The sequence below is a fragment of the Coregonus clupeaformis genome, chromosome 33 (assembly GCF_020615455.1).
Source record: "Coregonus clupeaformis isolate EN_2021a chromosome 33, ASM2061545v1, whole genome shotgun sequence".
Taxonomy (NCBI): domain Eukaryota; kingdom Metazoa; phylum Chordata; class Actinopteri; order Salmoniformes; family Salmonidae; genus Coregonus; species Coregonus clupeaformis.
This window is the reverse complement of record NC_059224.1, coordinates 6,932,730-6,945,016: the sequence shown is the minus strand read 5'-3', so window position 1 is coordinate 6,945,016 and position 12,287 is coordinate 6,932,730. Positions and strand designations below refer to the sequence as shown.

Sequence of the window (12,287 nt, the reverse complement as noted above, 5' to 3'; positions counted from 1 at the left end):
TGAACTTTAGGATGCATTTTGTTGTCTAAAATATTAAACATGATAAATCATGTTATAATTATTGAAGGAGCTAATTAATTCAATCGTATTTTGTGATCAATGTATGGAAATAAAAGGCTAAATAATAAACATGCGACATTCAAAAACATGCGATGTAATATTGTGCAAACCAAAATTAGGAAATGTTTTTTGTGTCTCATTTCGTTCCCACAGAGGCTGATGGTACGAGCTAATTGATAATGAGTTTGCTTTAATTATAGGGTGCCACGCCCCCTCCTTGTGTGGATTTATGGGGTTCTATGAAATACAGCATTGCCCTGTTTATAATAACCCTCCTCTCCTGTGGCAAGCGTAAATTCTGCTCTCTTCTCTGGACAGCTATCTTCACTCTGAGCGACAGGTAGGCAGACATTATTTTCTTGTTTGTGTCTGTGGGATCTTAGGAAATAGACAGGTGAAATGTAGGCAATAGTCTGTAACATAATATTCTCAACAACAATAATGATTTTTGAAAGTAACAGGTCAAATATATTTATATTTTTTATTAAAAGAAACAGTGTGATTTAACTATCACTAACTGTAAGTCGCTCTGGATAAGAGCGTCTGCTAAAATGACTAAAATATAAAATGTAAAATGTAATATTCTATGAGTCTACATCATTGTTGCACACTGTGAATACAGATATTGTTGTCTGGTAGATTTGACTTCACAAAACGTATAACTTTCAAACTGCTGTTAAAAACGTACAAAATTTAATAGTTATTACCAATGGCCAAATTATAGATTATTAATAAATACTATAGCAGATCTGCTAAATATAGTTTTATCATTACAATTATATGTTGTTTTCTGGGGGAAATAACTTCACATTTTGCAGTATTGATGGTTTTCCATGAACAATATTGTTTTCCTTTACAGATTTTAGTACAAATGTGCCTAATTTCTAAAACCGCTTGTTCAGATAAACGACATTTGTCTTTATTTTACATGAAGCATGAACCCAAGTCTTCTGGACCACAGCATGCATAATTTTCCCAGCAGTACCTACCCAGAGGACAGAGCAGAGAATCCTTCCTCCTTTCTACACGACAACACATACAACTCGTCCACTCCTCCATCCTCCTCTCACTCAAGCGCAGGATCCCTTATCTCTATGCTCCTACAGAAAACCATTGAGAGTAAACAGACCCTCCAGGAGAGCACCGCTGCATATTACCACCCAGACGCTCATATTACCTTCCCTGCCTTGACGAGCGCTAGCCTGGTGGATCATCACAGCAGCACTTGTTCCAAGAGCAGCAGCGCCACCATGGAGCCTCTGTCTCCAGCCAGCCAGGCATCCACCGGGGCCAGCCCCACTAGAGTCAGCCCCAATGGGGCCGGGTCGACCCAGGACTGGACCCTGGAGCTGGGGGACAGACGCCGGGCGAAGCGTGCCAGAGTGGAGAACATCATCAGAGGCATGGCAGGCTCTCCTCCCAGTCCCGGTGTTCATTGTACAGATGAGGGGGAGACCACTCCAACCAGTGACCTTGAGAGTGAGACAATGGAAAACAAGCAGGAGAATAAGAGGAAACAGAGGGTGCCGCAGCACCAGGACCTCCTGAGGAAAGGGGGCGCTAGCGGGAAGAGTACGGACGAGGGCCATAACCTGAGGAAGCAGCTTCAGACCATGCAGATGCTCCTGGGTCAACTCCAGGCCAGGTTCATCCAAATCTACGAGTACCAGACTGAGTCTGAGGAGGACGTCAGTGATGGGGCGATTTCAACAGGTGTGATGGAGGATGACCACCAACGTACTTGGTTCAAAGGATACCCGGAGACAGAGGTGTTCATGGACCCTTACAGTGAGTTTAACAATGGAAGGCCTTTAGATAAAGGTCATCTGGGATGTAAGAATCACAAGCTAACTGACTACATCCACTCAAACCCAGACAAAGAAGACAAACTCCTAGCAGATATTCTCAAGGATGAGCTCTCCAGAGCCATAAACTCTAGCGTTGACTCGATTTTCAAAAACATATCACATACTTTATTCAAGTCACCACAGCTACACATCGAGGATGGGGGAATGGTGGAAACAGACGATGAGACCATGTTCCTCAGCTCTCACGAGCCAGCGTCATCATCCACCCATGTAGACAGCATGTCACGACTCCCCCCATGTTCCAAGAGTGGTATAGCCCAACAACTACCAGAGATTCAAACCGAGGCTCTATCTCTGGTTGTTCAAAAGCCTGCTTCAATTTCTCGCCCATGTTCTCTAAACTTAACAGTGAAAAGGCCTCTCCATTTCCACCAGCCCTCCCTCCTATGCAACCACCCCACTGCCCTACAGGAAGACCACCAAGTACTGGACAACCTCAAACACAACAGCTACCATCAAGATACCTTCGAAGGGCTCCAGTGTAGACCCACTACCACGGGTCTGCCTACCCCAGAGATGGTTGACTTATTGTGGGATCCGGTCAAAGTGAGGTCCAAGGTGACCTCCAGGCCACCCAGGAGTCCTCAGGCTCACCACCCCATGGCCACAGGGCATCATGTGCTTCTGGACAGTATCGGTCTCCCTCACGTCAAGATGGAGTGTGGTAGCTTCCAGAGCAGGGTGAAGAGGACCTCATATGTGCTGAATGTATCCTTTCAAAAATAGTTTATTTTTTATTTTTTACATTTAGGTGTTTTACCACTTTATTGAGACAGTAAGGACATGGGATGAGGAGACAGGCGGGTGGGAGAAACAGCGGGAAGGGATTCGGACCCTGGTCTCCGGTCGGGAGTCATACAGTATTATGTGACAGGGAGTGTCACTACAACACCACGGCTCTGCACAGAGATTTTACTATAGAATACTACTATATACTTTTACATTGATTTAGGGAATCTGTAATATTACAGTTAGTCAGTGAATCTGTAATATTACAGTTAGTCAGTGAATCTGTAATATTACAGTTAGTCAGTGAATCTGTAATATGAGTGTTACATGTTGTGGTCAAGCATGATCTGGGTTTTTCAAATGCCTGGCATTTCCACCAAAATGATAGATCCTTTGGTTGGCTTTCTTTAGAGAGGCAATTGGCTTCAGGTACGATGAGTCATATCAACAATACTGTGCCTAAGAAAGATGGCCTTTCTTTGAGGTTTATCTAAGTGTCTCATAATAACCATTCTCTGCCCACATGGATAGTCCGTAAACAAAAATCAATTTAGTTTTCTTCTCTTTCCAGGAGTACAATATCTCTGAGGCTTGGGCTAGCATTAGCAGTACCTGTGGTAGGATGCACTTCAAGGATAATTTCCCCTTTTGATCTTGTGATCTCTACTCCTAAGGCAATTGCTTCTACCATCTGAGTGTAGTCTAATGATTGCAGGACAGAGAAAAACACTGACGTAAAATAATACCAGTCTTTGATAATAATTGTCAGGATTCAGGAACAGGAGCTTCTTTTCAACGGTAGTAATATTGAAGTAGAAGTGTAGCAATAGTGAAAACAATCAGAGTATCATCAACATCATTTTCTTTAGGAATACAATATATATTTTCTAGTCTCCCGAGTGGCGCAGTGGTCTAAGGCACTGCATCGCAGTGCTAGCTGTGCCACTAGAGATCCTGGTTCGAATCCAGGCTCTGCTGTAGCCGGCTGCAACCGGGAGACCAATTGGGCGGCGCACAATTGGCCCAGCGTCATCCAGGGTAGGGGAGGGAATGGCCGGCAGGGAGGTAGCTCAGTTGGTAGAGCATGGCGTTTGCAACGCCAGGGTTGTGGGTTCGATTCCCACGGGGTATGAAAATTAAAAAGAATGTATGCACTAACTGTAAGTCGCTCTGGATAAGAGCGTCTGCTAAATGACGTAAATGTAATGATTTTCTTCCATTCATGTTATTCTGATGTATGCATGACTTGAGTACAGTGTGTATTAGCTCCTTAACCTTAGTATATGTAGGAAGGTCTGACCACACACCATCTGAAGAAAGCCAAGTTGATGTTCTTCTATTCTCGCTACCCTAGCTCTAACGTGCTCACAACCTTTTTCTCCGATGTCCAGGTAATGAAATACACCACATGACCAAAAGTATGTGGACACCTGCTCATCGAACATCTCATATTCCAAAATCATGGGCGTTAATATGGAGTTGGTCCCCACCTTTGCTGCTATAACAGCCTCCGCTCTTCTGGGAAGGGCTTTCCACTAGATGTTGGAACATTGCTGCGGGGGACTTGCTTCCATTCAGCCACAAGAGCATTAGTGAGGTCGGGCACTGATGTTGGTCGATTAGGCCTGGCTTGTAGTCGGCGTTCCAATTCATCCCAAAGGTGTTTGAAGGGGTTGAGGTCAGGGCTCTGTGCAGGCCAGTCAAGGTCTTCCACACTGATGTCGACAAACCCTTTCTGTATGGATCTCGCTTTGTGCACGGGGGCATTGCCATGCTGAAACAGGAAAGGGCATTCCCCAAACTGTTGCCACAAAGTTGGAAGCACAGAATCGTCTAGAATGTCATTGTAGCTCAGTTGGTAGAGCATGGCGCTTGCAACGCCAGGGTTGTGGGTTCGTTTCCCACGGTGGGCCAGTATGAAAATGTATGCACTCACTAACTGTAAGTCGCTCTGGATAAGAGCGTCTGCTAAATGACTAAAATGTAAATGTGAAAAATGGTATGCTGTAGCGTTAAGATTTCCCTTCACTAGAACTAATGGGCCTAGCCCGAACCATGAAAAACAGCCCCAGACCATTATTCCTCCTCCACCAAACTTCACAGTTGGCACTATGCATTAGGGCAGGTAGCGTTCTCCTGGCATCCGCCAAACCCAGGTTCGTCCGTCGGAATGCCAGATGGTGAAGCGTGATTCATCACTCCAGAGAACGCGTTTTCCACTGCTCCAGAGTCCAATGGCGGCGAGCTTTACACCACTCCAGCCGACGCTTGGCATTGCGCATGGTGATCTTAGGCGTGTGTGAGGCTGCTCGGCCATGGAAACCCATTTCATGAAGCTCCCGACGAACAGTTCTTGTGCTGACGTTGCTTCCAGAGGCAGTTTGGAACTCAGTAGTGAGTGTTGCAACCGAGGACGGATTATTTTAAAGCTCTACACGCTTCAGCACTCGCCGGTCCCGTTCTGTGAGGTTGTGTAGCCTACCATTTCGTGGCTTTCCACTTCACAATAACAGCACTTACAGTTGACCTTGGCAGCTCTAGCAGGGCAGAAATTTGACGAACTGACATGTTGGAAAGGTGGCATCCTATGACGGCGCCACATTGAAAGTCACTGAGCTCTTCAGTAAGGCCATTCTACTGCCAATGTTTGTCTATGGAGATTGCATGGCTGTGTGCTCGATTTTTATACACCTGTCAGCAACGGGTGTGGCTGAAAAGCCAAATCCACTAATTTGAAGGGGTGTCCACATACTTTTGTATAGATAGTGTCTACAGATTTTAAATTTTTATAAATGGTGTGTTATATATCCAGAGAATTATACAGATTTTAATGAATGACCTTTTACTATGGTGTAGAGTGAATACCTGAAATGTTGAGATAGAATCCCCTCATTGAAAACAATCACTGAACACATAACTGTGGGCAATTTGCTTTATTTAAATAGTTCATACATGATTTATTGACATATTTACAATGAAAGCAGAAACAGTGGGATGAACAAAATTATCACACACACACTAAAAGCAACTAAATTAAACCTACATCAGACAAAGTGAAAATAACCCAGAAATAACTAATCGCTCATTTAAAATATAACTTAGAACGTACTCACCCAAACTCTTTTGTTTATTTGTGTTCCCATACAGCTCACTCGCTGTATCATATCCCAGCTGATTAAATGGTTCAGCAACTTCAGAGAGTTCTACTATATTCAGATGGAGAAGTTTGCCCGTCAGGCCCGAGTGGAGGGGGTGAACAGCGTGGGGGATGTAACAGTGGGAAGAGACTCTGAGCTCTTCAGAGCCCTCAACATGCACTACAACAAGGCCAATGACTTTCAGGTACTGTAAATCTCTGTATCCATTTCAAATCGTACGACCATCCTCTCATCTCGCGAGCCTACATTCTGGTTCGCTAAGCGGATTGAATCCATCGCGCTGCTCATGGACTTCCAACTCTCTCGTGTATTTTTTAAGACACGTCTTCATCCCTTTTACGCCTCCATTGTGCTCAGCTGGATTCCTGTACAGACAGTCAATTTGATCGAAATGTAAGATGGTATGCACAACACGTTGTTTATGGGTGGTCGGCGTGTACAACAGGTATGTTAGCGGAAGTCTTAAGCACAGATTCTTTTTTAGAGCTTTATATATCTGTACAAAGTCTACAAAGATCAATGCGGTACGGTGAGTTGAAAGCACACACACACAAATAAAACACTTTAAAATGGGCCAAAGGTCAATAGGCCCGACAGATATAAAACCTGTGAGTTCAGAGGGGTGGAGTTGGGGAGGGGGTTGATTACATTTGATGTTGCTTACTGTGTCTGATGTCTTGTTTGCTAATGCTGGTTGGAGAATAGAATATGATTTGTATTAGTCCATCAACAGAATGAACTGTTTATTCTACTCTGCTACCAACCAAGGTTACTATAGTAAACTAATCATTAAAAAAACAATTTCGTAAACTGAAATAAGATAATCGACTGAGTTTAAGCTTTTTTCTAATGGAGTTTTCAAGCTTGAGAATCCAGAGGGTAAATGCTGCCAGGAGATTGTGATGTTTCAAACAGATCTAGCTTGTGCATCACTATAATTATCTATCACTAGCAGGGAAGAAATCCACAACTTTCCGTCCCTAAAACTAAATAATATAACATCGAAATAGAAATGTTTTTATAAAACTCAAACTACACTGAACACAAATATAAACGCAACATGTAAAGTGTTGGTCCCATGTTTAGTGAGCTGAAATAAAAGATCCCATAAATGTTCCATACGCTTATTTCGCTCAAATTTTGTGCACAAATGTGTTTACATCCCTGTTAGTGAGCATTTCTCCTTTACCAAGATAATCCATCCACCTGACAGGTGTGGCATATCAAGAAGCTGATTAAACAGCATGATCATTACACAGGTGCACCTTGTGCTGGGGACAATAAAAGGCCACTCTAAAATGTGCAGTTTTGTCACACAACACAATGCCACAGATGTCTCAAGTATTGAGGGAGCGTGCAATTGGCATGCTGACTGCAGAAATGTCCACTAGAGCTGTTGCCAGAGAATTGAATGTTAATTTCTCTACCATAAGCCGCCTCCAATGTTGTTTTAGAGAATTTGGCAGTACGTCCAAACGGCCTCACAACCGCGGACCACGTGAAACCACGCCAGCCAAGGACCTCCACATCTGGCTACTTCACCTGTGGGATCGTCTGAGACCAGCCACCCGGACAGCTGATGAAAGAGTGGGTTTGCACAACCAAAGAAGTTCTGCACAAACTGTCAGAAACCGTCTCAGGGAAGCTTGTCTGCGTGCTCGTCGTCCTCACCAGGGTCTTGACCTGACTGCAGTTTGGCGTCGTAACCGACTTCAGTGGGCAAATGCTCACCTTCGATGGCCACTGGCACGCTGGAAAAGTGTGCTATTCATAGATGAATCCCAGTTTCAACTGTACCGGGCAGATGGCAGACAGCATATATGGCGTCGTGTGGGCGCGCGGTTTGCTGATGTCAACGTTGTGAACAGAGTGCCCCATGGGGGCGGTGGGGTTATGGTATGGGCAGGCATAAGCTACGGACAACAAACACAATTGCAATTTGAATGTACAGAGATACCGTGACGAGTTCCTGAGGCCCATTGTCGTGCCATTAATCTGCCGCCATCACCTCATGTTTCAGCATGATAACGCACGGCCCTATGTCAGAAGGATCTGTACACAATTCCTGGAAGCTGAAAATGTCCCAATTATTCCATGACCTGCATACTCACCAGACATGTCACCCATTGAGCATGTTTGGGATGCTCTGGATCGACGTGTACGACAGAAGTGTTTGTTCCAGTTCCCGCCAAAATCCAGCAACTTCACACAGCTATTGAAGATGAGTGGGAAAACATTCCACAGGCCAGAATCAACAGCCTGATCAACTCTATTGGAAGGAGATGTGTCACGCTGCATGAGGCAAATGGTGGTTACACCAGATACTGACTGGTTTTCTGATCCACGCTCGTACCTTTTTTTAAGGTATCTGTGACCAACAGATGCATATCTGTATTCCCAGTCATGTGAAATCCATAGATTAGGGCCAGATACATTTATTACAATTGACTGATTTCTTTACATGAACTGTAACTCAGTAAAATATGTTTTATTGTTGCATGTTGCGTTTATTTTTGTTCTGTGTAAATAAAAACAAATAAATCAGGTCTGAAAACTGAAACTAAACTGAATTTCAAATACAAATCTAAGAACTAATAGAAATAATAAATAATATAAAAACACAACTATAATAACCTTCCATGTTCCATATCATGTCGTCATCATACAGTCCTTGGTCTGTATAGGTTAGAGTTATAATGTTTATCATGGATGGTCAGTCCTTGGTGTGTATAGGATAGAGTTATAATGTTTATCATGGATGGTCAGTCCTTGGTGTGTATAGGATAGAGTTATAATGTTTATCATGGATGGTCAGTCCTTGGTGTGTATAGGATAGAGTTATAATGTTGATATCCTGGATGGTCAGTCCTTGCATCCATAGCTCTGTCTATACATTTGAGTGGTTACATTTCTCGAGACCCATCAGCTTTTTACCAAAATGGTGGCGGCTTTGTTTGAATTGCAGATTGACCATTTACATAATCTTACAGGTTGTGCCTTTTAATCTACAGGTCCCTGACAGGTTCCTTGAAGTGGCTGAGATCACACTGCAGGAGTTTTACGTCGCCATCTCTCTGGCCAGAGACTCAGACCCATCCTGGAAGAAAGCCATCTATAAGGTCATCTGTAAACTGGACAGTGACGTACCGGCCGAATTCAAAGTCCCCCTCACAACATAGAGAAAGAGCCAGACGGAGAGGGAGTTTCATCCAGAATGGTTGGTGCTGTATTGAAAACAAAACTGTACGTTCCTGTATGGGCCATGTACTGAATCTAAGACTTGCTAAAACTACAAACAGCAGGACAGGGCACCTGGTATTTTAAGATATGGTCACTGTCGATGTTTGACGGTTCTGTAAGTCGCTTTGGATAAAAGTGTCCGGTAAATGAGCATTGTAACGGCAGCATTATCCATTTCCCATCCAGGAGGTCAGTCACGTGAAACGTACGGCTATACAGTAGACATAACGGGGTTTTATGTTCAGAGTAGGAGCATTGTAGAGCAAACTGCAATATACCATTTCAATTTAAAAAAACTAAAAAACAATGTCTACCATTTTGATTGACATTTAGAGGCATGTGTTGCTGTAGGAGTATATCATCAAACCGTGTTGGCGCAGTTGTGAATGAAATGTTGTGTATTTTTGCTACATCAATCAGATTAATGTAGCAATAATACAAGAGACCTTCATTTTTTACTTTTTCAGTTTGCAGAGAGCACTGATGGTTTCCAAACCGTTGTAAAGAAACTGGACAGACAACAAAAAAAAGCACAAGCACAAGCCACACAAAATCCTTTAATATACAATGGCTGCAGTCTTTCTGTCAGCATGTTTCTCATTCTACTAGCATGGTGTATCAGAACAATGAAACCTGTATAATGTGTCAAACCTGAACTGGATTTACATTGACATCACCCTGATACTGTAATGGACAGGAGATACTTTATGGTCATCAAGGGAACCACAATCAAAAGTCAGTATCACATTTTGTTTAATTTTTTAAAAACTAAATACCAATTAATATTACATGTATACTAAGAATGTGATGTGTCTTCAAGTCCAAAATGTACAGTGCAGTCTGTACAACGATCCCATTTCTCTTCAAAAGACGTGAAAGGAAGCGCTTTAATTAAATATTCAGTACATGCTGCACGGATTCTGCTAAAGGAGAGACTGCCAGGACATTTGACTGTTAGCAACATTCTTTAGTCGGCGGACTTCAGACTAGTTTACGTCACACAGCTTCTTTCACATCAATATACTTACCTTGACGTCTCTGTTCCAGCCATCAACACAGGAAAAGGAGCTGTCAAAAGCTCCATATTGGATATTTCAATCAGACATGATCTCAAACATGACTTGTGAGTTTCTCTTCATACATCCCAGCAATACTAGTTGATTCCCCCCTCCAGTAATACTGTGGTGATCTGTTGTGTGCATCGCCAGGAAATCACAGAGCCGTAGTGTAACGCCTCTCTAGATCTGCCTACAGTAATGACTCTCTCTACAGCTGCCTACAGTAATGACTCTCTACAGCTGCCTACAGTAAAGACTCTAGATCTGCCTACAGTAATGACTCTCTCTACAGCTGCCTACAGTAATGACTCTCTCTACAGCTGCCTACAGTAATGACTCTCTCTACAGCTGCCTACAGTAATGACTCTCTCTACAGCTGCCTACAGTAATGACTCTCTCTACAGCTGCCTACAGTAATGACTCTCTCTACAGCTGCCTACAGTAATGACTCTCTCTACAGCTGCCTACAGTAAAGACTCTTCTACAGCTGCCTACAGTAATGACTCTCTCTACAGCTGCCTACAGTACTCTCTCTACAGCTGCCTACAGTAATGACTCTCTCTACAGCTGCCTACAGTAATGACTCTCTCTACAGCTGCCTACAGTAATGACTCTCTCTACAGCTGCCTACAGTAATGCCTCTCTCTACAGCTGCCTACAGTAAAGACTAGATCTGCCTACAGTAATGACTCTCTCTACAGCTGCCTACAGTAATGACTCTCTCTACAGCTGCCTACAGTAATGCCTCTCTCTACAGCTGCCTACAGTATTGACTCTCTCTACAGCTGCCTACAGTAATGACTCTCTCTACAGCTGCCTACAGTAATGACTCTCTACAGCTGCCTACAGTAATGACTCTCTCTACAGCTGCCTACAGTAATGACTCTCTCTACAGCTGCCTACAGTAATGACTCTCTCTACAGCTGCCTACAGTAATGCCTCTCTCTACAGCTGCCTACAGTAATGACTCTCTCTACAGCTGCCTACAGTAATGACTCTCTCTACAGCTGCCTACAGTAATGACTCTCTCTACAGCTGCCTACAGTAAAGACTAGATCTGCCTACAGTAATGACTCTCTCTACAGCTGCCTACAGTAATGCCTCTCTCTACAGCTGCCTACAGTATTGACTCTCTCTACAGCTGCCTACAGTAATGACTCTCTCTACAGCTGCCTACAGTAATGACTCTCTCTACAGCTGCCTACAGTAATGCCTCTCTCTACAGCTGCCTACAGTAATGACTCTCTCTACAGCTGCCTACAGTAATGCCTCTCTAGATCTGCCTACAGTAATGCCTCTCTCTACAGCTGCCTACAGTAATGCCTCTCTCTACAGCTGCCTACAGTAATGCCTCTCTCTACAGCTGCCTACAGTAATGACTCTCTCTACAGCTGCCTACAGTAATGACTCTCTCTACAGCTGCCTACAGTAATGACTCTCTCTACAGCTGCCTACAGTAATGACTCTCTCTACAGCTGCCTACAGTAATGCCTCTCTAGATCTGCCTTCAGTAATGACTCTCTCTACAGCTGCTTACAGTAATGACTCTCTCTACAGCTGCCTACAGTAATGACTCTCTCTACAGCTGCCTACAGTAATGCCTCTCTAGATCTGCCTTCAGTAATGACTCTCTACAGCTGCTTACAGTAATGACTCTCTCTACAGCTGCCTACAGTAATGACTCTCTCTACAGCTGCCTACAGTAATGCCTCTCTAGATCTGCCTTCAGTAATGACTCTCTCTACAGCTGCTTACAGTAATGACTCTCTCTACAGCTGCCTACAGTAATGACTCTCTCTACAGCTGCCTACAGTAATGCCTCTCTAGATCTGCCTTCAGTAATGACTCTCTCTACAGCTGCCTACAGTAATGACTTTATAGCTGCCTACAGTAATGACTCTCTACAGCTGCTTACAATAATGACTCTCTCTAGATCTGCCTTCAGTAATGACTCTCTAGAGCTGCTTACAGTAATGACTCTCTCTAGAGCTGCTTACAGTAATGACTCTAGATCTGCCTACGGTAATGACTCTCTCTACAACTGCCTACGGTAATGACTCTCTCTACAGCTGCTTACGGTAATGACTCTCTAGAGCTGCTTACAGTAATGACTCTCTAGATCTGCCTACGGTAATGACTCTCTCTACAACTGCCTACGGTAATGACTCTACAGC

The 12,287-nt window shown here is 43.7% G+C and overlaps 1 protein-coding gene across 1 annotated transcript; it reads left to right on the top strand.

Moving 5' to 3' along the window:
- Positions 1-995: 995 nt before the first annotated feature.
- LOC121548648 (prospero homeobox protein 1-like) lies at positions 996-10,577 on the top strand. Its single transcript, XM_041860167.2, has 5 exons — positions 996-2,138; positions 2,304-2,636; positions 3,947-4,048; positions 5,805-5,999; positions 8,827-10,577. Exons 1-5 carry the CDS (start codon positions 996-998, stop codon positions 8,992-8,994), a joined length of 1,941 nt encoding a protein of 646 aa, XP_041716101.1. The 3' UTR covers positions 8,995-10,577.
- Positions 10,578-12,287: the final 1,710 nt, after the last annotated feature.